The sequence below is a fragment of the Podarcis tiliguerta genome (assembly GCF_965153285.1).
Source record: "Podarcis tiliguerta genome assembly, chromosome: 8".
NCBI classification, from domain to species: Eukaryota; Metazoa; Chordata; class Lepidosauria; order Squamata; family Lacertidae; genus Podarcis; species Podarcis tiliguerta.
In genome coordinates, this window is record NC_139541.1 from 32,722,690 (window position 1) to 32,747,244 (window position 24,555).

The 24,555-nt window shown below is 39.9% G+C and overlaps 2 protein-coding genes across 22 annotated transcripts in view; both read right to left on the reverse strand.

Annotated features, from left to right (window-relative positions):
• RBL2 (RB transcriptional corepressor like 2) overlaps window positions 1-16,699 on the reverse strand; it is a 34,554-nt gene extending 17,855 nt beyond the window's left edge. The window contains exons 1-7 of the mRNA XM_083451825.1: window positions 16,005-16,699; window positions 13,322-13,452; window positions 8,366-8,566; window positions 7,742-7,806; window positions 4,590-4,718; window positions 3,718-3,878; window positions 3,563-3,627 (exon numbers count right to left, since the gene is read on the reverse strand). Coding sequence (XP_083307951.1) covers window positions 3,563-3,627; window positions 3,718-3,878; window positions 4,590-4,718; window positions 7,742-7,806; window positions 8,366-8,566; window positions 13,322-13,452; window positions 16,005-16,367 — 1,115 coding nt within the window. The 5' untranslated portion in view covers window positions 16,368-16,699. The remainder of the gene's footprint in view (window positions 1-3,562; window positions 3,628-3,717; window positions 3,879-4,589; window positions 4,719-7,741; window positions 7,807-8,365; window positions 8,567-13,321; window positions 13,453-16,004) is intronic.
• Window positions 16,700-18,796: 2,097 nt separating this feature from the next.
• The window catches only part of CHD9 (chromodomain helicase DNA binding protein 9), a 73,552-nt gene continuing 67,793 nt past the window's right edge, over window positions 18,797-24,555 (reverse strand). For 17 of the 21 annotated variants that reach the window (XM_083451778.1, XM_083451795.1, XM_083451793.1 and 14 more), the window contains 4 exons: window positions 23,675-23,896; window positions 23,229-23,357; window positions 22,600-22,704; window positions 18,797-22,177 (listed from right to left, as the gene is read on the reverse strand). In XM_083451778.1, the coding sequence (XP_083307904.1) occupies window positions 21,311-22,177; window positions 22,600-22,704; window positions 23,229-23,357; window positions 23,675-23,896 (1,323 nt within the window). In that variant the 3' untranslated portion in view covers window positions 18,797-21,310. The remainder of the gene's footprint in view (window positions 22,178-22,599; window positions 22,705-23,228; window positions 23,358-23,674; window positions 23,897-24,555) is intronic. The other 4 variants (XM_083451779.1, XM_083451780.1, XM_083451777.1 and 1 more) reach the window with 1 other exon arrangement.

Below are 24,555 nucleotides of genomic sequence, written 5' to 3' on the forward strand. Positions count from 1 at the left end.
TCGGCTTTCTTAAAGTCAAGAAATTGAGTCCTAGTATGCTTGGCTGCTCCTTTCCGTTGTATAGTAAACTTCAGAAGAGCATGATCACTTGCGCCTAATGATCCTTCCACTTCTACCCCATTAACCAGGTCATCGACATTGGTTAGGACCAGATCTAAAATGGCTGTTCCTCTTGTTGCTTCTCCCACTTTCTGGACAATGAAGTTGTCTGCAAGGCCAGTGAGGAATCTGTTTGACCTTATGCTCTTGGCTGAGTTTGACATCCAACAAATATCTGGGTAATTGAAGTCCCCCATTACTACTATCTCCCTTCCTTTTGCATGCTTGGCCATCTGTTCCAGGAAGGCATCATCTATGTCCTCCGTTTGGCTTGGGGATCTATAGTAAACTCCCACAATGAGATCACTATTATTCTTCTCTCCCTTAATTTTGACCCAAATGCTCTCACTTTGGCTTTGAGGTTCTAAATCTTGGATCTCTTCACAGGTATACACATCCCTGACATATAACGCCACTCCTCCTCCTTTCTTGTCTGGTCTGTTTCTCTGAAATAGATTGTATCCCTCCATTTTTACATTCCAATCGTGGGACTTATCCCACCAGGTTTCAGTGATGCCTATTATGTCATATTTAGTTTGCTGTACCAAGAGCTCAAGCTCATCTTGTTTATTTCCCATGCTTTGTGCATTAGTGTACAGACATTGAAGTCCATTAGTCATTCCCCCGTGTCTCTTATTTAAGGATTTTTTCCTCCCACCACTAGGTCTGCTTGCTGCTTGCTCCATTTGGTCTATGACATTTGGATGATCATCTTCATCAATTAATAGACTCTTACCTTCAGGAGCACTGTCTCCCTCCCCCACATTAGTCAGTTTAAAGCCCTCCTGATGAGGTTTCTTAGTTTTTTGGCAAAAACATTCCTCCCAACCGTTGTGAGGTGCAGCCCATCGCTTGCCAGAAGTCCATCCTCAAGAAACTGCAGTCCGTGATCTAAGAATCCAAACCGTTCCTGTTTACACCATTTGCGAAGCCAGCTGTTTACTTCCACTATTTTCCTCTCTCTCCCTGGGCCACGTCGTTCAACTGGGAGGACAGATGAGATGACGATTTGTGCATTTAATTGCTTCAATTTCCTGCCCAGAGCCTCGTAGTCTCTTTTGATCTTCTGGAGGCTATTGCTTGCAGTGTCATTGGTTCCCACATGAACCAAGAGGAAGGGGTATTTGTCAGTGGGTTTTATGATTCCTTGCAGTCGTTCAGTTACATCTTGGATCTTAGCCCCGGGGAGACAGCACACTTCCCGAGACATCTTGTCAGGCCCACAGATCACTGCTTCTGTTCCCCTCAGTAAGGAATCCCCTATCACCACTACACGCCTTCTCTTAGGTTTGGTCAGGGTTCTTCTGTGAGCGGTCCGTTCCAAGGTCGCCTGCACATTCCCTGAGGACTGACTTTGCTGCTCATCTTCATATACGTGATCGACTGTAATGAGGGAGAGATCCTCAAATGGAGTCTGCTCTTCGTCTTCCATGCTAGGGGAGAGGACCTCAAAGCGATTGTGTATTTCTAGACAATCAGAGCGAACCCTGGGCCTCCTACTTCTTTGAGTCACGTTTCTCCACATATCGGGCTCCTGTGTTGGTGAACTAGCCTCCTTCTCAGGGGAGTCCCCTGTCTCCTCCTTGGTGGAGACGGTGTGCTCTGTTGCTTCCAAGAAGAGCTCCAGCTCTCTAATTCTTTGGAGCGTAGCTACACGTTCCTCCAGTTGCTGGACTTTGTCTTTTAGGAGGGCAATCAACATGCAATTGCTGCACGTAAAGCTGCCTGCAACCTTTGGCAAGATGGCAAACATTGCGCAGGAACCGCAGGCGACTGCAGCTGTTCCCTCCCCCTCCATCTTGAGAATGTGTCGTTGGGCTTGAGACTAGCTCCCCTAAATCTAAAAGATGGTTCAAACTGCGCGCGCCGATAGGCGCGCGCCGCTGCCCTGCAAACACTGATAAGCTCCTCCCACAGCTAATCACCTGCCTCAACAGAAACCCTGCCCCCTCTGACCTTTGACCAGGGAAAGCAGCTAATCAGCCACAAGAATCACACCCACAAGAAACCCCTTTTGGCTCCTTCTTCAGCCGCTGCCCTGCAAACACTGCTGCCCTGCTTCATGTTGCATCTTTTTGCGTTATGTCCCGCGGCAACTCGGAAGTACTGGAATGGGTTACTTCCGGGTTTCGCTGCTCGTGCCTGCCCAGAAGCGCCAAATTGCGCTGTGCGCCTGCACAGACACAGTGCTTTGAAGTGCGGACATTTCACGTTACAGATGGCCCTCCAGAACAGATCCCGTCCGTAACACGAGGTACCACTGTAATGACTCTGGAGGGGGACCAGAACTGGGTTCTGGTGAGTTCCAGTTGAAAAAGCCCTACTGAGAACTATCAAAATATAATATAAGTAACCAGCAGATATCTAACTGTATAAGATGAAACTGCTGACAGAACTGCTCTGCTCAGATTATCACCTCTCTAGTTTATGAAGCCAAGATATGGATTAGCCTTTCAGGTACATATGCAGATGCCTTGTTCCTTGCTTCCCCAGGCAAGCAATCAAACCAGGAAGTCTTCCATTAAATGTAATCGAAGCCAAGATATTAAGCCTTGGTCCAGCAGCTACATGTTTGGACAAAACGCTTGTTCATCCCCCAATTTATCTTGAACCAAGTTATGATAATGCAAACATAGGAAATAATTTGGATCTTAAGTTGATCATTTGTTAATGTAGAGGAAATCTCCCAACTCCTAGAAGCAGATTTTTGTGGGTTAAAGGAAAAGGGGGAGACAGAAAGAAAACTAGGGTCCAACCATTGACTTTTAATATTTCAAGGTGAAAAGAGAGCTAGGAAAACTCAACTAACCTTGGGACTTTGGTGCACATTCAAAGGCAAATGGATGATTGGAAGAAGGGGTGGGATAGAAATTTAATAAACATATATATATACAGTGGTACCTCAAGTTTACGAACTTAATCCATTCCAGAAGTCCGTTCTTAAAACGAAACTGTTCTTAAACCGAGGCGCACTTTCCCTATTGAGGCCTCCTGCTGCTGGTGCCCTTCCACTGTTTGGATTCCATTCTGAGACCGTGTTAAGTTTGCAAACCGGGACACTACTTCCGGTTTTGCGGAGTTCGTAAACCGAATCGTTCGTAAACAGGTCTGTTCTTAAACCGAGGTACCACTGTACATACATACATACACACCCACACCAACACATACATACATTTAGGCAATTTGTCAAGGATGCTCCTGTTTAAAATACCTTTAAAAGGTACAAATGCATTTGAGGAAGCTAAAAAATTATAGCCCAGGATTTCACAAGTATCTAAAACTGAGTGGTTCAAAATATGGTGATTTTCAGGACCAAATTTCGTACCATTACCAGTGATAGACTGGGCTTCAAAACTTAGCTCTAAGAGGTGAGGGATGTTGTGATAGATTGAGAGCAAACTAATGGAACCTCTGTATCCAGCAAATTCTGTGACTACCAATGCTATTGTTCTACAAAACTCACAAACTTTCTCCAAAGTTTCCAGGATCCAGTAAGCCCATCAGATTTTCTTCCTTTCCCTTTAGAATCTACAAGAAAACAGAACTAGTGTTAAGTGCAAGCAATGGAATAATGACAAATCACCAATGAAGCATAAAGTTTTAAAATTAGTTACATACCTTTTTCTCAAAAAGTTTCCTCACATAGGGCTTCCAAAAATGTTCTTTTATACCCTTGGCTTCCAATACTAAACCATCATGTAAGGAGCAGAGCTTTTCAATGATGCAAGGAGTTTCAGACAACACCTTAAAATCTTTACTATGGAAGTCTTCAGGCAGCCCTATGATATCAAGTAGCATCGGGAGTAGGGAGGGGAAGAGAGGAGTAAAAATATTTTGCATGCTCCAGGCTTATTAAATTTTAATATGAAAAAAAATTCCAACACTCAATCAATCTTTATTGCAGTCAAAGACCAGACAACAGAAATAACATCAGCAATAGATACTACATCAGCACCAAGGAGTGGACGCAGTAGGCAAAATTGAAAATTCCCTATATACCTATTTATATTAAAAATAACACTTTCTCAACTAAAATTTATGATTCAGGGTTTAAAATCAGTATTCATTCCCCGACCATAGCTGTCAGTGCGGCAAACATTTGCACTTTTTTGTGTGAATCAATTAGCTGTTTTATGAAGGAATTTTTGTTTCTTGAAGACTATGATACAAACCATGCTCTCTCCCTTCACTTTTCATCAATCCAGCCCTGTGTATGGATAAACAATATGTTCTTTGGCCTGCTGTATTTTCTATGGCAAAGTTAGAGAACAATTAAATGTGCAGATAAAGCAAAAGGGTGAACAACCTGCATTATATTTAATCCTTTTTAGAGTTCCGCTCAGTGTGGCGCACCTAATCTTTCAGTGTAATATTTGGTTCACTACACTCAAAGCCAAACTAAAAAAGCAAGGTTTTGTTTTTTAAAAAATCAAAATAATGAATTTGTGGCATACCATGAGAAGCATTATAAAGAGATTTTTAAAACGTACCTTTAAAACTAGGATTCAGAAGCTCCTTACGATTTGGGCACTGGAGAGCATTTCCATAGACTAGATCAAGGACACATAATAATAGATGGTAGGAATTGACTAAGTCATCACTGATCATAGGGAAATTGCCTGAGAGATTACAAACAAGATTTGAATTACATTTAAGAAGATTTCAGAATTCTCAAAAAAATGCAAATGACCGTAAATTTTAAGATTGGACAGTTACCAATATTACCTTACAGTCCTTTACTCATGAATCTTTTAAAAACACATACATCGTTCATTGTTACTATCAAAAAAGATTTGACTGAAAAATAAAGCATGGGAAAATGTTCAGTATTCCCTCTGGGTAAATATAAAAATGCATTCTGAAATATTACATGCTCCTTTTTAGAAGTTTAAATGTTAATGTAAAAATATTACTCCTTTCTTACTGTACTTAAGTTCTCACTGTTTAGAAATCAATTTGTGTTATGATATCCTACAACGTATTATAAAGAAATGTTGATTAAAAAGCGCTCCAAACTTCTCCAACCTGCTGCCCTCTAAATGTTTTGGACTCCAACTTCCAACAGCCTCAGACAGCACAAGTGGTGATCAGAATTAAATAGGAGTTGTACTCCAACAACATCTGAAGAGCACCAGCTTAGCATCAACAGTGTTCATTAATCCATGTGCATATGCAATACTGGAACAGGTATGTAAATACATTATAAATGTAAATGCATGGATCAGACACCTACTGACATCAGATTTAAAACTGTTGTCATGTAAATTACAGATAATTTACATTAACACTGTAATACTATAAACTAAAAACTGTACATATAATAACTTCCAAAGCAGGAGCGTTAGGACAACTGATATTTCAAAGTTCAGCCATATTACTCTCTAATTTCCTATTTGCTATTTTCCTTTAAAATAATTAAATAGCAAAAAAGTGAGAATACTGCTACTGTTTAATTGCTGCCTCAAATAAAGAACATTTCCACCTTAAAGAAACCACAGATAATATTGAATTACTTAAAATCTGAGAAGCAGAATAACTAATCATCAGCAACTGTATTGTTAATACTATGCTAGTTTACAGTACCTTAGCACTTGTCTTACCGCACACATTAGGCAAGAGGCTAATTCATCTGCACCAGAAGTAGCAAGCAATAAATCTATATTACTTTCTGTGCAGAGAAAGGAAGTTGCAAGTGCTTATCTTTAAGCAAAGCTGGTCACACAGGCAAGCCCAAACTTGTCCTTGAAATGTGGTTGCCATGATAAATGCAGAAGAAACCCTCAAAAACAGTGCAAACAAGGTCCCATGGCTATTTGTCAAAAGCAAATGAAGCCTGTGCATGTGATACTCCATTTCACAGTTTACAAGCTACATTATCCCATTTTAGAGCCTTAAGTATTCCATGGGAGGGATCTGCCATTCTTGCAACAACAACAAAAAGCATGTTCTCATGGACTGAATAATAAGCTACAAGACAGCAGCTCATTAATAGTGCTCATTAAATTGCAAGTCTTTAATACTTAAAAATAAAAAGGTTAATAAAAAAGTGATAGACAAAAAGTCCTGTAGTTTCTGACACTAACCCCTATAATCCTAGCCAATTTGTTTCCATCAGTCTCCCTTTTTAGAATCATTGTCCAAGCAATTATTCTGTACTTTACTTGCAGAAGTGGGCAGTTTTCAGGGTTGCAATATCTACTTTGGTTTTAAAATCCAAGATTCACTATCCAGAGCCAAGTACAAAAGGCATAGAAGAAAAGAATTATGAGTCAATAAATTTGTTTTGAGTATCAGAATTCAGCTCACAGGGAGATGTTAAACTACAGAGTGTCAGAAATCCTTGCCAACCTACTTCAAATCATCCAGAGATCTACCAGTAGATCTCAGTATACCTTCTTGCCCACCCCTGCTCAACTGGTATGAATCTCAGCAAGAAATTAACAATTATTTTTTCCTTTGAAAACAAATTCATGGTGGGTTTTGAAACAGAACGCATTCTAGGAACTGTATTCCATCTCAATGAGCTGTGATGCTCATATTATTTTCTTACATTGTAACAACAGATTAAGAATGTTGTATATTTACTCAGTCAACCTTTTCACAACAGTTACCACTACAAATAAAGCAGCACATAAAGTAGGACTAGATGTTTAAAGCCAATAGAAATACTCAGTTTAGACAACAACTTTTTTGTACTTGTTATTATAGTTGATTTAAGCCATCAGAAGTGTAAGAATTGTTAGGACAACAGTCTACAATGGGTGTAAACCAAAGCCTCTTCCACAAATTATATAGACACTTCATACCTTCAGACAAATTAGAGACACTTAAGATAAATCTATACACAAGGTTAAAACAGAAGTCCCATTTAACAGCCAACACCCATAATTCCAAGCTTGTTAAAGAGAACAAGAATGGCTATGCTATTTCCCATCAAGCTTTAAAAGGGAGGGCTTTCAGCCAATTTTCAGATACCCAAACATCAGTACAAGCAAGACTGTATTAAAGATACAATCTTATGTGTACTTAACTAGGAGCAAGGTTGACTGAAATCAATAAGCTCAGAGAAACAAAACACAATGAAAATGGTAATAAAAGGGACTTTTCAGTAGTGGTTCCCAATTTGTGGAATGCTTTCCCTGGTGAAGTGAGTCTTCCTTTTTAATACCTTTCAAGAGGAACTGAAAAACATCCTTCTTTACCCAGATATTTGATGGACAGAAAGATACTGTTCTTGGAAACCCTGAAATCACTGTTTGAGACAATGATGCTGTGGATTTGTTTGTTTTAAATACTAAACAAACAATCTTATTACTGATGTGTTTAACACTATGAGTTCCGTTGTGAGGAGGGGAGGGGTAAAAATTGAATAAAGAAAGACAAACCAACACCATCAAAACAGGGACAGCATCCCTCACTATGTAAGGGAAGCGTGGCCATATTAATTACACCTTTTTTTTTTTAAGGGAAGACCAGAAGACTAGCTAACCAAGTCAAAATCCAAATGTAGAAGGAGGCAGTTATGAAAGAAAGATCATTCTACAGTTTTGGAGCAATTATTAAGATGCATTGCTATCATCACACCTCTTAAAAGATAGTATCATGAAGGCTATGGAACACAATATTAAACATCAGTTCTTACCTTTTGCATAAACAAACAGCACCCAGGAAAACTGAAAAACTTCAGAGACTGTGCAAGGCTGTCTCCTTTTTAGCAATGATGCCATAAAAAGAAACAAATTATTATATTTTAATTTATACAATGAAGGATCTCAAAAATATACCACTCCTATAGAAAAGTCAGACACACTTCGGGCTGTATTGTGAATGCTGCACACATAGATTTCCTTATTCTTTTCCTTCTAGATTGACAGCTCAGGAGCTTTCAGGTTGGGAGGGAGATTGTGCAGCACTCACAATCCTCATAGTTCTTTGTTTCATTAAACAGGGCAAGGATACAGAGAGTATGCATGGCCATCTAATTTTGCCCATCAGTCAGAAGCCTGGAAAGACACTTAGAAGCAGGAGAGTAATTGATGGTGGGGACAGAGAAAGGAGACAGGTGAACTAGTGCAGGTGAGCAAAGCAAGGATTGGGGAGGGCATTTCCTAAGAAGTTAGCTAACAAAAGGTACTAAACATATTTACTTAGGTTACAATGACACTAACACGCAACTTACTTCCAATTAAATGGGGTCAAATACAAATCTTAGTTTTTTAAACAACAACAATGTATTAATACCTTAATTAATATAAGAAATCCATACCTTTGTTTTCTTCCTCTCTGCTGGCGTGGTTGGTCATCTTGAGGGTACTTGAAAATATCCTGAAAAATGGGTTCATACTTCTTAAAAATTACAGCAGAAACTGTAAAGTTTCTTTCTAATCTTGTGGTACGTTCTCTGAACTGGGAGGGTAGATTTGCCATATCTTCCCATTTCTTCATCTTGTTAAAAAATTCTATCAAACTGAAGACATTTAGATTATCAGAAATATAGTCTTATGAAGTATCTTTCTAAAAACCTATTGTCATTTATGTAACTTTGCATGACTACAATAGAAAATATGCAAGGAATCTTAATTTTCAAACACTTTAATAATAAATTAGGAAAACGAAGGACAGCCTCTTTCCTATTTTAAAATTGAAGTAGCTATGACTACGTGTGTTTCACCGCTGTCTATTCCTCTGAATGTTCCCTGTCCCCTCCTAGGTTTATTCAATGTTACCCCCATAAAACATGTGTGATGTTTCCATTTTCAACTCTATTATAGCCTCTTTTCAAATATGGTGATCACATATTTTGTGACTGCTTCTTAGCCAGTCCTATGGCAGACTATAGCTCTAAGGCTACTTTAAGGGAAATTGCTATAAAAATGCTTCCTAGGCGAAACAGTATATTGCCTCATATGGCACAGGGTTACATAATTTTTGGGAGTTATCTTATAATATGACCCCAACAGGGATCATACTACCCTATTTAAAGGCATGTACACCTGGAGTCCATTGGAGTACCTCCCCCCCCCCACCATCTGAACAAAGCAGTGATAGATGAGACAAGTTAGCAGGATTTAAAAGCAATAATTACAACTAAAGCACACATCAAAGAAAAAGCAACACATATAGAGATATTGATTCTAATGCATGAAAGTATCTTAACTTTCAAGCATAAGTGATCTCAGACTGCCTTAAGCATTAGGTCTCACCTGAGAGCCAGTCCTTCTACCTGCATTTACTTACTCTTTCCTTTTCTCATGCAGCTAGTCCATTGTCTTTTATCCAGGGGTGTAGGAAAAGGGGGCGGGGACCCCCTGCCCCAGGTACCATCATGGAGGGGGGTGACAAATTATCAAGGAACAATTACTGCCCTACTAGGGCGGTTCATAAAAAACTTTTTTTTTTTAAAATGCCTGCTCCAAAGGTCTTATCTTCCTACACTAGGGATTATATAGCTGTAGATGAAATTTCATGCATATCAGTTAATATCTTGAGCCTCCTCCACAAAAATAGCTGTTTACTTGGCCATTTTCCTATGTTGTAAAGGCTGAAATTTCAATTCAGTAGAGCAGGCATATTTATTTATTTATTTATTTTTAAAAAGTTTTTTATGAACTGCCCTACTGCCTTACCCTCCGGTGGGCTTCCTGGGTCCTGGAAAGTTGGCCTATGTGAAGAAATTGAGACTAGGCCGAGTAGATTAGGCCTTGCCTTGCCTTCGCCCCGCCCCCTACACACAGCCAACTGGCTAGCTGGGTTGGGGGTGGGGCGAAGGCAAGGCCGAATCTACTTGGCCTAGTCTCGTTTTCTTCACATAGGCTGACTTTCTGGGCTGCTGAGGAGGCCTGCCAAGGCTGCTGCTTGTCCTGCGCACCCCATTTGGGCCCCAATCCCCCTCCGAAAAGCCTCTGCTTCCCCCAAAAGTGGTGTGTGCAGGACAATAGGAGTGCTGCCATCCCATTTTGCCTGCGCAAAATGTTTACTTGGAGCAGCTCGGCGCCACCCTGGGCACTCAGCAGGCCAGCCTCCCCTTTGCCGCCAGCCTCCCCGGCATGAAGGCAGGATCCCCCCTCTCAGTTACACACCCCAGTCTTCCCTGCATGAAGCTAGGACCCCCCAAAAGCAGTTGTGTAATTAAAAGAAGATGAGAAAAATCAGCAAAGCAAGTCTGTGGCTAATTGAACAATTCCTTTAAATAGGGTCTATTAATGAAGTTCACACTTTTGACAATCAGTCTGATGCTTTTGCAGGAAAATATTCCTAGACACAAGACTTTTATTTTTTATTTTTTAAGCCCTTTTAGTCTCCCATCTCGAGGCTAAGTACAGCAAACTGTACATTCCCACCCCTCTCCCCAAGGCTGGATTATTTACTTCTGTGTGCTCGTGTATCTGTGTCTCCCTTGTATCTATTAGGGACTATTCTCTCGCCTTTCCTTTGGTATCTATGCTACTGATTACTTCTGCTGTTTTAATTTTAGAGAAAGTGTTTAAATTAAAAAAGGATCTGTACTATAGAATAACAGTGGTAACAATACAGTGAAGACAAGTAAATATTTTGGGGAGGGTGCTCCCAGAGCCCTAGCGCCACCATCCCAAAGAGGATAAAATGGGCGGATTTTGGTACTCTTTTGTCCTGTCCTTCCCCAATGTCTTTCTCTCTATCTGAGCTGGCTCCCTGCCTGTTACGTTACATGCGGGGAAACCCGTGTGGGGTTCCTCTCTGTGTAAAGTCTTCAAGCTGTTCCTGTGCACGCCTGACAAATCTGCCCCATTGTCAAAATTTATATTTCCCCCCACCTCCAGTCTCTGTTGTTGTGTGTCTTGGCTGAGGGGGAAAACAGAAGACGGATGGCCATTGGTCAGGGATGGTCTAGTTGAGATTCCTGCATTGCCCCAGGGGTTTGTCTAAATGACCCTCAGGGGTTCCTTCCACCTCTACAATTCTCTGGTGCAGGCTTGTGCAGAGTTTTAGGTACAAGTTGGATGCAAGGGGTGCATAGGATTGCAGCCCATCTTATGCACCGTTGGCTCGGGAATAAGTCCCACTGATCATGATGAGAGTAGATTGCTGCTGTGCAGTCCTATTTTTTAAATAAATGTTTTCCTTTTTAGATAATACACAGCATGGTGAAATCACAATAAATAAAACCTCCCCTTCAGTAGTTTCAAGCACTACTACAGGTTCCTCATAATATCTGTACTGCATTGTTTAATGTGACAGCGCCCACACTTTGGAACTCCCCGCCTATTGCAACAAAGCACGTGACTTTGCTAAAAGCATTCTTCTTTAGGCAAGCATACCCAGATGCTTAGGAAGTTGAAGTAATTTTAATCTTAATATTTTAGCTTTTGTATGTTTTAAAGTAGGATTGTTAATTTTTCTTGATTTTACTGCTGTGGGGTTTTTTTTTGTTCTTGTTTTGGTAAACCACTTTGCAGGTTTTTAAAAATTAATTTAATTAAATAAATAAACAATAAATATAAATAAAATAACACAATCCATCCTGTAGATTTAAGTATCTGTCCATAGTTGCCTACTTGTTATCAGAGGCCCAGAATCCACATTCCTTTGTAAGAAAATATGAAATAACATAAAACCAATTTTGCAGGCAAACAACAACAACAACAAAACCAAAACAAAACAATGGGGGGGGGAACAAGAAATTTCCCACACTGGGTACCAACTGACCTTCCTATGCCTCTGCTTCTATCCCCTTTTACAATCTTCATTCAAATTGGAGTATCCCATTCTGATTGGCTTCCTAATTTTTTCTTTCTTTCTTCCCCTCAGTGATAATCTCTCACCTAGTTCTTTACCCTGCATGTTCCAGAGAAGCTAAGCAAATTTGGTCATGCCTCCTGCCCCACCCCCACTTTTTTTGGTCAAAATATATTGCTAAAACTCTTGAGCTGTAGTATATTAATGCTGAAATCTGTTTAAGCATATTTGCTACTGAAGACCTGTTTTCTTATCAACTTTCTATTAAAAAAATCTTAAGCAAGCATGTCATTTTTGCTTATTCTGTGCATTCTAATTGCTTTTACCTATGATCTCTATGCCAATCCAATGATTCTCATTTTTTTTTAATTTCTTGCACTACAAAACAACAAGAAACAGTATTGGAACAAAATCTATCCTCCCATCATTTCCGAAGACATGAGGTCACATTACAACAGAGTTCACATCCCTTAAATTGTTGTATTGCTTTTGCACGGCAATTACGGTTACCACATCAATCATTTACAATATGGAGGTGGTCCCATGATTTCCTCTTTCACACTGTACATCATAAAAGCATGCCAGTCCACTGAAAAAGTGTCTGTTTCATTCCCTTTGCTATTTTTAGTTTACTGGTTATTTTTTCTGTCAGAGTTTATTATCATCCTTCTTTATACCATGTGATCAATGTCGCATCCTCTAAGAATTTCCAGTACCTAGCTGTTACTAGCTTGGCTGCTAATGAAAGATGGCAGATAAGATGCTTAAAATGCAGATTTGTATTGTCCCCTAGGTAAAGATTAAGTGAAGCCAACTTGGGCCTCTGACTATATTTTGTTCAGCTATCTCTCTAATTTGATTTGAATGCTTCCTCAGGTCTACCACATGTTCTGTGTCCCCATTATTCCCCCTCTTTCTGTCTATAATTAATCTAAGTACTGTATCCATGATCAGACAACAATATTCATGTATGTGACCATTTGCATGTTATTCTAGTCCTACAGTGAAATTAATGGACCTAAATTAGTCATGTTGATTAACTCAATGCATCTCTCTCTTTTTTCCTCTGCTGTAAAACTTTTCACCTCAAGTGTAAGTATGAAATGGTACAGAAAACAGAACTTTGGACAAGCTGTGCTAAACAACAATGCTGATGGAAGTGAATCACTTTTTCATTATAAAAATTATTCATGCCAACATTTAAGTTGTTGATGCATGTTTGTATTATTAGTTGATATACTGCACTTAAACAAATATCTCTGACAGGAAATAAATATAAACATACTGTTGTTACAAAGGGTCAAACCAGCAAGAGCAGTTTTAACAAGTCAAAGTGATTAAAGTTACTTGAAATATTATATTTAGCAAGGTTATCCCTGATCCCCATACAGCTAACGACCAGAGAGCATGCCTAAGTCATGATAATAGTCTTACTAGTTACTTACTATAGCAATTCACACATTAGTATCAACTCTAAAACTTTCTGATTTGTTAAAATAGAAGTTACCTTTGTCCTGAGCAGCGCAATATTCTTATTAAAGATACATAGTTTCCTTCAACGGTTCCTCTGCTCACTGTTGGGACAGCTTTTCTGCAAGCCACGTATAAAGAACATGCTAGCCAATGTAGATCATTTCCCTGTTACATTAAAAGAAGCAAAAGCAGAAGTTGACTCCTCTCTAACTCATATGTCTAAAACAGAAAGGCTTTATTTTGTTACAACAGACGTCACTAACCTATGCCCTCCAACTGTTGCTAGATTACACTCCATGTTCACTCGAGCTGTTGAGAGTTGGAGTGCTAACATTAGAAGCGCTACATGTTAGCCACTCCTGAACTACAGATAAAATGAATGATCAGGGAGTGGATTGAGGTTTCAAAGAGCTACATCATGGCATGTTAAACTACTCTCTGAACAGAAAGCATCAAGGCCGTATCACAACCAGCTTTTAAAAATTATTTATACTTATTAGCATAATATAGATTCTCTATGTGCCTCTTGGAAGTTCCTTCAGTTTAAAATACAATTTGCCATCCAGTGTGGGGCAGAGGAGCTGCATTGGAGAAACACAAGCTGAAATCCCCTTTGGGCACACACAACCTATTGCACAGTTATTTCAAATCCCAGTTTATATGTCAGTAAAGTCTTGTAAAGCAGAGGGTGTGAAGTAACAAACCACATTAGAGAAGTAGCATTCACTGAAATGAAATTGCTAAGAGACAACTGGACACAGAAAATATTTAACAAGGTCAGAGATTAAAGCAAATATAAGACTATATTTGCAAGAGCAGCCTTTCCATCAGTAGAGGGAGAGAGGTAGGATTGCAGGGTATCTCCATCAGCTCTGCTGAAATACATTATTATTTTTTTGCACCTCCTTCCCTTTAAATCTTTCTATTTTTGCTGGTCATTACAGTAATTCTTTAACCAAGTAATAGTGCTTAAGTTTTCTCTTTCACTTCTCCCTTCCAATCCCTTTCCCTTTTGTGTTGTCTCTTTTAGTGTAAACCTGTTAACAGGTACTATCCTATCACTGATAGTTATAAGCCATTCTGGGAGTCTGGTTTTTGGCTGAAGGCCAAAATAAACATGCTTTAAATAAGCAAAACATTTAAAAATACAAATAAAGCATTTTCAACATTTCTCGTATACAGAGTCTTGTTAGTTTTGCAAAGGCAGCCCTCACTGTCAGCAGTGTCAGCTGAATGTTGTTCTGGTTTAAATCCAGCCTAGAATTGTAACGATATACAGGTGAGGAAAAGACCAGAGAATAGAACTTTAAAATAAAAGCAGTTGTGGGAAATATAGGGCTACTGTTGAATTAATTACATTTCTCAAAAGCATGAATTGATAATATCCAAAAGTAATAATCTTTTCAGAGAAAGCATTAGATTTATCAAAAGTAGTTCTGCAAATAACAACTTCAAAGTTAAATTTCTGTTTATTTTTTTAATGTAATTTATAATTCTGAAAATGTGTTTTCATTTATCATCCCTAAAGTGTGTTTCCAAGTGTATCAAGTGCTGTACTACTACACTTTCACATCCCTTTCAATCGACTTCAAAATACACATTCTGCAGAGAAGTACTCTCTCAGCCTGAAAAGCAAGATGAGCACTGCACCCCATAGTCACCTTTGACTGGACTTAACCGTCCAGGGGTCCTTTACTCTGATTCTACAGAGCAATTCATAAAATGTCTCGATTAATTAACACAGGGTACAAAAGTGTCATATTCACGTATGTTACATAAGACTGGGATGGAGATGAAAAGATTAGAAATTAAAAACCAAGAGGTTGACTACAGATGACTATTTTGACTGGTAAATTATTACAGCAGGCACACCGCCATGTGGTAAATGGAACAGGAATAGACAACCTGCAGCCCTTGAGATGCTGGTGAGCTATAAATATCACCATCCCTAATCATCTGCCATTTTGGCTGGATCTGATCAAAGTTGGAGGACCATAGTGTCCACACCGTTGGGTAACTTCTACCTCTGTCAAAGCCCCTTTCTGGTGGGATATATAATTCTACCTCATGGCCTCCACCCCACTATCCAAGCTAAGGACACACCCCCTTCCCTCAAAGCCCCTCCAATTAAGGTTTATTTCTAATTCACTGCCTCTACCACAAGCCCCACCAACTCTGTCTAAGATTATCCTATCTAGATTTACTTCTGCTTCAGGACTCTGGCCCTCTACAAAGTCAAGGCCAATCCCCTCCACCACAAGCCCAGCCCACTGCCAAAGCTCTTTCTGCCAAGCAGTAATTTTCTTCTTGGAAAAAAACATGGGGGAAGTTAGCTACCTGTAGTTAGTTTATTGTGGGCCCAGTCACAACGCCACTTTCCACCCCCCCCCCCACCTCGGGTAGTGGCTAAATGTAAGACAAACTCAAGCAGACAATGATCTGGACTGGAAATGGTCACAACTGATTGCAGATATAGGTGGTTTTTTGGCTCAGGCATTGGGTATATATCCGTTCTAGCCCCCCACCCCCAAATTATTTAATAAAAGTAAGGGAACTCAGTTCCCCAGAGTTCCTGCCTGCTCAAAAACCGCCCCCTGCTGCCAAGATGAAGTTCTGCTTTGTGACCACGCCCCTTCGCAAAGGCCCCTCCCTTTTCACCCAAGCCCCTCCCACCAATCAGCACCCCTCCCTCCCCTTCGCTGCGCCCCTCCCCCTACCTCCAGGGTGTAATTCCTCCTCATGCTCTGGTAGCTCAGCCAGGCCTCAGCTCGGGCGCGCTCGTCCATGTTGAGGCTGCTGCACAGGTCCTCGTAGCGCTGCCGGGTGTCTCGCTCCGCCTCAGCTGCTGCCGCCGCCGCCGCCGCTTCCTCCTCCTCCTCCTCTTCGTCGTCGTCCTTTTTCTCCTCATCGCCGTCCGCTGCTCCTTCTTCTTGGACGGGGGCGTCGGTTATGGCGGCCCCCGCCTCCTCTGCGGCCGCTGTAGTCGCTCGGGGTGAGGCGACGGGGGTCGGCGAAGGAGCGCCCCCTCCGGCAGAGGCAGGCGCGGCTGCCTCCTCTTCTCCTTCGTCTCCGCTCAGCATCGCCACTGACGGGCGTGAAGAGGATGAGGAGAGCGGAAGGCGGCGAGGGTCGCGCGCAACAACGCCGGCGAACTCGAGAGCCGCGGCTCGCGCACAGGGGCGGACTGCGCCTGCGCAGCGGATTGTTTTCGTGCGTTTGAAGCGAAGGTTGGGTGGAAAGAGAGAGGCCGATGCCGAGCTGGACCCTTCCTTCCCACTGCCGCGGCGTTCGAATCTAAACACTTCGTCTCCCTCACCGCCCCCACGTCCCCGCCCCTCACCGCTCTGCTCATTGGGTAAGGGCGCGCCCACGCGAAGCCAATCAGCGTGCTGCTGTCTGCGCAAGAGATTTAAAAGTCAAGAGCGGCGGGGAGGGGAGCGGAAGTGGTAGCGTTCGTTTCTTCTGGGAACTACAATTCCCATAAAGCGTCAGCCTCAGTGAGGGGCGGGGCGAAGCGGGGAACGTGTAATGTGTCATTTTCCTCATCCCTATCAATAGCAAAGGGAAGAAACCGATTACCGCTGATCGCCAGCTGCCTCAGAAATGATAGGCTCTTACACGTTCGACACTAACTGTGTTTAATTAGTTGGGGACTGTAATCATAGTACATCACATCAGGCTTTTTCTTGCTAAGTTTCACGGCGAGGTCTTTTGGAAAACCGAAATTGACACACCAACACTCAACAAGACACAGGCCTCAATTTTGTCCGCTGTAAAAAATAGAGAAAATGACTGGATAAAACCGGTAGTTTGCTTTTTCACAGTTCCTGGGTTTTTTTTTTTAAAAAATATATGGTGCGGATACCTATCATGGATAAAGGTAGTACGTAGTGTGGTGGGTGGGAGCAGCGATTCAAGGGAATGGGATAGAAAAACAGCCCAGATACACCAAGTATTATATGCTGGTGTGGACTGCAAGAAGCCGAGTGGCAATTAAAATTTGAAATGAAATACGTCCACAGAAAAATTGGTTTGCGATACAAGGTCTAGAACCACTGATCAGCATACAGTTCGAACCAGGCTCCTAGTGTTCTTTTAGGGGCCATGTATAGTCTTGTTTCATTTCTCGTCTTGTTTTCTAATCGGTGGCATGCCCACAATCAACAAAAGCCCTTGTTTATAAATTTAAAAGTATTTGCCATGTTTATATTCAGACAAATGAGAAATGTTATACAATTCCTATAAGCACATGCCTACCAACTGTCCATGGTTTGTAAATACCTGAAAGGCTGAAGCAAGCTTATTTTCTGCAGTTCCAGAGGGTAGGAGCTGAACCGAAGGATTCAAATTGCAAGGAAGGAAATTCTGACTAAACATTATAAAAAAGCTTTCTGATGGTAAGAGCTGTTCAATAGTGGAACAGATTACCATGGAAGGTGGTGAATTCTCCTTCATTTGAGTTTTTAAACAGTGCTGGATGACCTCCGCCAGGGATTATTTGGCTGCAATTCCTGCATTGCAAGAGGTTGGAAGATGACCTCCGGGATCCCTTTCAACTGCAGATATATGATTCTTTTTGCACTGCACCCCCTAGCCAAAAGTAATCTACCATGGGTGTTAGGATACAGAATGGCTGACAGAATGGCTGTCAGCAACAACCATTTCCCCACTGCACTGCTTAATTTGTATTTTTACAACTTCCATAGGAAATGGCAGAATATATTTTATATAAAATTATTCACTATCAAATATGGTAACAAAACAAAGTTCACTCTAGAGGTTGAGAGTATGCAGTATCCATATGACATTTCTAACATGGTATTGTAGCAAAACCAGCGTTGGCTGAAGGAAAGAACTCCACGCCACTGCTGTATTAAATCTATTATATTTCAATCATATAAACCTAAGGAACATTTTAAATTAGCTAGCACTGTCCTCCAATTTATGAGGTTCAAAAATTAATGATGTGCTGTAACACAGATTGGACCTAATGCACATCTTTTCGTTCCATGAAATCAGTTTGATTATGCATTTTCAGTAACTGGCAAATGCCAAGGTGCAGTTGTGTATTGCATCAATCCTACAATGTTCTTCAAATTATACTCTAATGATAAAGTATAACTGAATGAACCTTTGGGAAGAAGCACATTCCACCACTAATTGCCAAGACAAGTGCAGGATGCAGAACATTTTCTTGTATTCAGCATTCACCCGGTCACTAAACTATAGCCTTTGAGTTTAAAGTATTTCTTTATGTTTTAATACAAAATCTGACTATATAATACCTCTGGCAAGACAAAACTATTTTGACAGCTCATATTACCTGCACATTCAGTATTAGCCGCTCATATGAATTGCAGAAAACTGTAACCACAAATTCTTTAAATACTGAATACCTGCAGATGTTTAGCTCCTCCAATATTGCTGTAACAACTGTTTCCTTTCTGCCCAAGCTTTACATTGTGTGATAACTAAAAGGCATTTTTAATGTATTGAGGCCAACATCATGGGTTGTCAAAGAATATGTTTAATAAAAAATAATTAAACTTCCATTTGCTCTATAGAACATCATAGAAAGTAATTCAATAAATTACAAATGACTTTAAGACGCTTTTTCAACTACAAGAAAGCAAATTCAGACTACACAGAACACAACTGGCAAATATTGCAAAATGTCCAAAAGAAAAACAGGACTAAGACGGATCATGAAGCCTGAAACAAGGGATAGAAATACAAGGCAATAAGAGCTAAATTTCTTTTTAGTCACTACCAACATACACTTCTTCACCATATTGGATATCTTTTGTACTGAAATTTCAGTATTAATGTAATTCTAATAAAGGCTCCTTTACAACCCTTGACTTTATGCAGTCACACTTGCATATTGTTTAGCCGACAGAGCTACATATTTCTCACCTTTCAGCTGATGCTGATTAAAAAAAACACACCTTTACTTCATATTCAAATCTTTCAGTCACACATTGAAACTGTAAAATTTCCTTATTACAGAGAGATATCACTAGAATGGTAAGTAAAATTCACTTGACCATAATTAGGAAAATACTTTATTTCATAAATTTATTAAAAATTATGTTTAGGATTTCTTTTGGGGGGAGGTACGTAGGGGTATGGTGCAAAGTGATATTGTTGAAATACTCCATTGACTAAGTCAACAACCGTGTTTGGAAAACTTTGGCTATATCATGGATACATACAAGATAAATAAAAGTGCTATATTACAAAGGGCAAAATATTAAATATGTAATACATCCTTTCATGATGAATAATTGCTACCCCTTTTCTTGTGGCATGTTTTGACTATTGCTAAGACACTGAAGGGCCAAACAAGTCATACTATTCCGGGGAGGGAAAATACAGTAAACCAGCACAATCCAAATGATACTTTTATAACTGTAATTACATGTAATACTGCTTTCTAGTCAAAGGGGTTAATAATTTTGCATGTACAAACTTTATTTTTATTGGTAAAGATCTTGGTAAAAAACAACACAGTCTTGTTTACTGTACAAGCAAGCAACAGAACTGTATCAAAATACTAAATTATTTCCTTTTGAAAAGATTTGTCACTGACTATATTATCAGTATTTTTTTACCCATTCACTCAACTTGCCTATTCTTGGACCACAAGTGAAATTAATACAAGCTCACACCTTTTCACCTCAGTTCCACTGTATGGTGTGAATCTGTGATTCTACCATGTCAGAGTAATAGCAGCTTCAGCAGAACAAGGAATCCTATTATATATCTGATTTTATGCATCAAGGTTCTAAGGATCTGTATTCAAACAGATGCTTTATAAGCACTGTCATACCATGGTTTCATGGAACACATTTCTCACATCATTGTTGAAAGTGCTTTTTAAAAGTTAAGTTATTGGGCAACTCAGCATTATTACAACTAACAGATAGATGATACCCTAAATTTTGATTTTGGGTAACATTATTCTACATAGTCAAATCCAAACCTGTAGAGAAATATGAGTATTTTTAAACATCACTACATTTCCTCTTACCATTATTAACTGGTAACTACAGGAGTTTACATGACAAACATACACAAAAGAGAAACAAACAAAACAAACAAGCCATTTTCACAAGGATCTAATCCTTATCCTTATAACATGAAGTATGCAGTGTTGAAGTGGCACTTTGAGTTATTTCAGCTTGTGGATACAGCTCCTCAACAACATGAAGGCTGTAGAAGGAGCAAAATCTTAACATTAAAAAGGTATCCATGGTGTCGAAGAAAGTAAGAAAGGGATTTTTGTGACTATTATTACAAGAGTGCAACTGGTAATGGTAATTTCCCTTGCAAAATTAACATACACAGGATGCCTTTAAAAAGCAAAGCAGAATATGAAAACAAGTAGAGAAACCAATGTAAACTTCCTAAACTAACTCAGCTGAGGTAACAAGTAGCCAATCTAATTGGCTGAATGGGAAACTTTTCTTTTAAAACAGAGTTGTACCTGAATTGGAAACATCAGCAGTGCATCACAACACTAGAGCATTTTCTTGTAATTAAAACAATGGATGGTGATGTAGTTTCTACAGCTTTCATGACATTCATTAGCTGCCCAAATTATTGCTGAGTTTTGATCTGTAAATTATAGGTGTCAAGGAGGCTGTAAAACTATATTCAAATTATATCAATAATGCGCATAAAGAATTTTGTGTTCACTACAAATATATTAAATATACAGCTCTTACTAAGCAATTTTTAAAAATTAACCCCCCAAAACAAAATTATAATGCCTTTTGCTGTAATTCTTTTTTTTTTTTACACAATTGTGTATTTGATAGTACATACAAGTTCAGAAACTTATGAACTTCAAGAAATATTACATGCAAAACGTCTTTGAAAGCAGTTTGCACTTCTAAACAAATACTGAAATGTTCGGTCATTAAATTATTGATGCACTCACTCAACACTGGTTATTTACAACAAAATAATTCAAGAATAAATTCAAAATCAGTTTATAATTTAAGTGCAGAGTTTGGGGTCAGTCTTCATCACTAGAATCTGAATCCTCAGACGAGGACGATGTACTGTCTGACCCAGAGGAAGCATCGGCTTTCTCTGAACCCTCATCTGTGCTGTTTTCATTGCGAGAGCTAGGCTCTGCTCCCCTTTTGTCTTCTTGATCTTTAACTCTAGAATTTTCCTCCTTTTCTTCTGTTTGCTTGGCTGTGCCTGTGCCATTGTTTTCATTGTTCTGTACATCAAAAATATTGGATTGGGACAAAGCTGGGATATGGAGATTAAGGCCTGGAGTGAGAAGCATCCCTGGATAAAGTATATTGGACAACAGTAAGGGGTTAAGAGCAAGGGGGCTGGCGGCTGCAGCAGCAGCAGCAGATGATGTGGAAGGAGAACCCGACACAGAGTTTTCTCCACCATTATGTGCATTTTGGCTCTCTGTCCTTTCTTTCTTCCCGTCGGGCTCTCTTGAGTCATTTCCCTTTTTTTCCTCGGAAGCAGATTCTGTAGATTTTGTGAGGAGTCCTCCCATTCCTAGCAAATTTGGTAAGCCAGCCATTCCTGAAAGCAGCATGGGAAACACAGCAGCCATGTTTTTCGCCTCCCCAGCAGTGTTCAAACTAGTTGGCATTCCCATTAAGCCTGCTGTCACTTGCAGTGACTGAAAATTTTGCAGATTTTGCTGTAAGGCCTGGAGAGTAGACAGATCCACCCCTGGCAGCAGCCCATTAGCTAATAAAGGGTTGACCGGTATGCTTGCTGCTGCTGTTGCTGCAGCAGCAGCTGCCTTGGCAATCTCGCTTTTAGGTCTTCTCCCTCTCCTGCTTACTTCCTCTCGCACAACAGGCCCTGTGAGAATACGGTCAAACATGCTTTCAGGAAGAAATCCCTAAGAGGGGGAAAAAATGAAACTTGGGTTATTGCATTATTGAATGCAGCTACCTATTTCTGCATCTTAAAAATATGCTGTAGCTAAATTGAGAAAATAAGTATTAAAATCAATTTCAAACATAGCCAATAATATGGTAGAATAGATATAGCATAGTTAGGAATGTTAGCTGGAAACCAGAAAAATAATTCAAATAAAGTCATTTGCAAAAGCTGCCTTTTACAGCATTTGAACTTTACTTTATATAGTGCCTTCAATGTACATGGCACATAACAATACAAATAAGCAAGAGTGGTCTCAAGGCTCAAAATTTTCCTAGTTGTTTCTAAACTGCTTAAAACAGGGATCACACTGCTTTAGGGCTAACCTGCTTTCTTTGGTAAGTAAAGCTACAAAATAATGATACTCCCTCTAGTACTCACAGATTGTTTTACAACATCTGCCCATTCAGGAGCTACTCCATATTCAGAATTCTCTTTCAGGAATCTGCACAGGTCCTTCAGTGGGGGAGCGAAAGCACCTCCTACCTGAAATGTAAGGATCAAAAATGGATCAAACATTTATCAGTATACTTCATGGATCCAACATTCAGTTTGCACCCATAGCTTAACAAGCTATCTCATTTCTGTATGTGCTAGAATAGTTATGGTGACACATTATTATTATTATTATATTTATACACCGCCCTTCACCATAAGATCTAAGGGCAGTTCACAGAATAAAATACAGGATAAAAACAAGTAAATAATTAAAACAAAACAGCAAAATAAATAACTCTTTCTTCCCACAGACACATTTAAAAGGTTGCAGAATATTAATCAGCCAAAAGCCTGGTTGAAGAGAAATGTTTTTGCCTTGGGAGAGCATTCCACAAACGGGGAGCCACTACAGAGAAGGCCCATTCTTGTGTTGCCACCCTCTGGAGGAGGCACACAAAGAAGGGCCTCTGATGATGAAAGCAGAGTCTATGATGGTTTATATAGGGAGAGGCGGTCCTTGAGGTTGGGCACCAAGCTGGCATGTCTCTGGATGACAAAAGTTAAATAAATACCTTTCTAGCATTCCTTCTATTGATTAGTTGAACACGTTCTTCCCCAGTAAGGCTATTAATATCCAGCTTATTAGGATTGCGACAACGGTGCCTTTTTTGTTTGGGTCTTCCTTCATGAAGCTGCATTTTCTGTGGTAGCAGAATTAAATATATATATATATATATATATATATGAGCTCTCACTATTATTCAAGCTGCTTATGAATAACATATTTATGCTTAAGGACCTACTTAACGAAGGTTTTACTTCTTAAATATGCTGCACATTAAGTTTTATATTAAACACCACAATATTTTCAAATGGCCTCAAACCATGCTAAAATTATCATATATGTACTCATAGTGTGTTCAAAATTACAACCCTATATTAAAAGATGAATATTACACAGAATTTGCTTGCTATATTCAAATATCACAGCACAGTTAGAATGAATGGAAATACTTACAGGAATAAAAGCTCCTAAATCTTCAACATAGCCAGGATGTTCACTGAACCATTTCTCCAAATCTTTTCTTTTAGGGGCATCATCGCCTGCAAGTCTTGTTCCATCTTTCAAGTTAATAACTGGAACTGGGCTTTCTGCATCACACACGCCGTGGGATGGTACATATGGAAGTGCTGGGTTTATTCCTGGAGCAACCTGAGGGACATTAATGCTATGGCAAACCTGCAGAAATACAAAGTGTTATGAGTACTGTTCTACTTAGTTCAGGCATAGGCAAACTTGGCCCTCCAGATGTTTTGGGACTACAACTCCCACTATCCCTTGCTAACAGGACCAGTGGTCAGGGATGATGGGAATTGTAGTCTCGAAACATCTGGCGGGCCAAGTTTGCCTATGCCTGACTTAGTTTATTGGAGATTGCTGATTGCAGTCTAAGAGCTCTCACTCGAGCTGCATCAACAGAAGTATAGTGTCCAAATCAAAGGAAGTACAGTAATAGCACTACTCTATTCCGCCTTGGTCAGACCACACCTGGAGTAATGTGTTGTTCTGGGCACCACCATTTAAGAATGATATTGACAAGCTGGAACAAATGCAGAGGAGGGCAACCAGAATTATAAAGTGTCTGGAAACCAAGCCTTATGAGGAATGGTTGAGGGAGTTGGGTATGCTTGGCTTAGATGAAAGGAGACAGAGATGATAGCCACCTTCAAGTATCTAAAGGAAGATGGAGCAAGCTTGTTTTCTCCTGCTCCAGAGGGTAGGACTTGAACCAATGGCTTCAAGTTATAAGAAACTAAATTCTGATTAAACATGAGGAAGAACACTGGAAGTTTTAAAGCAGAGTTTGGATGACCACCTGTCATGTACAATCTAGCTGA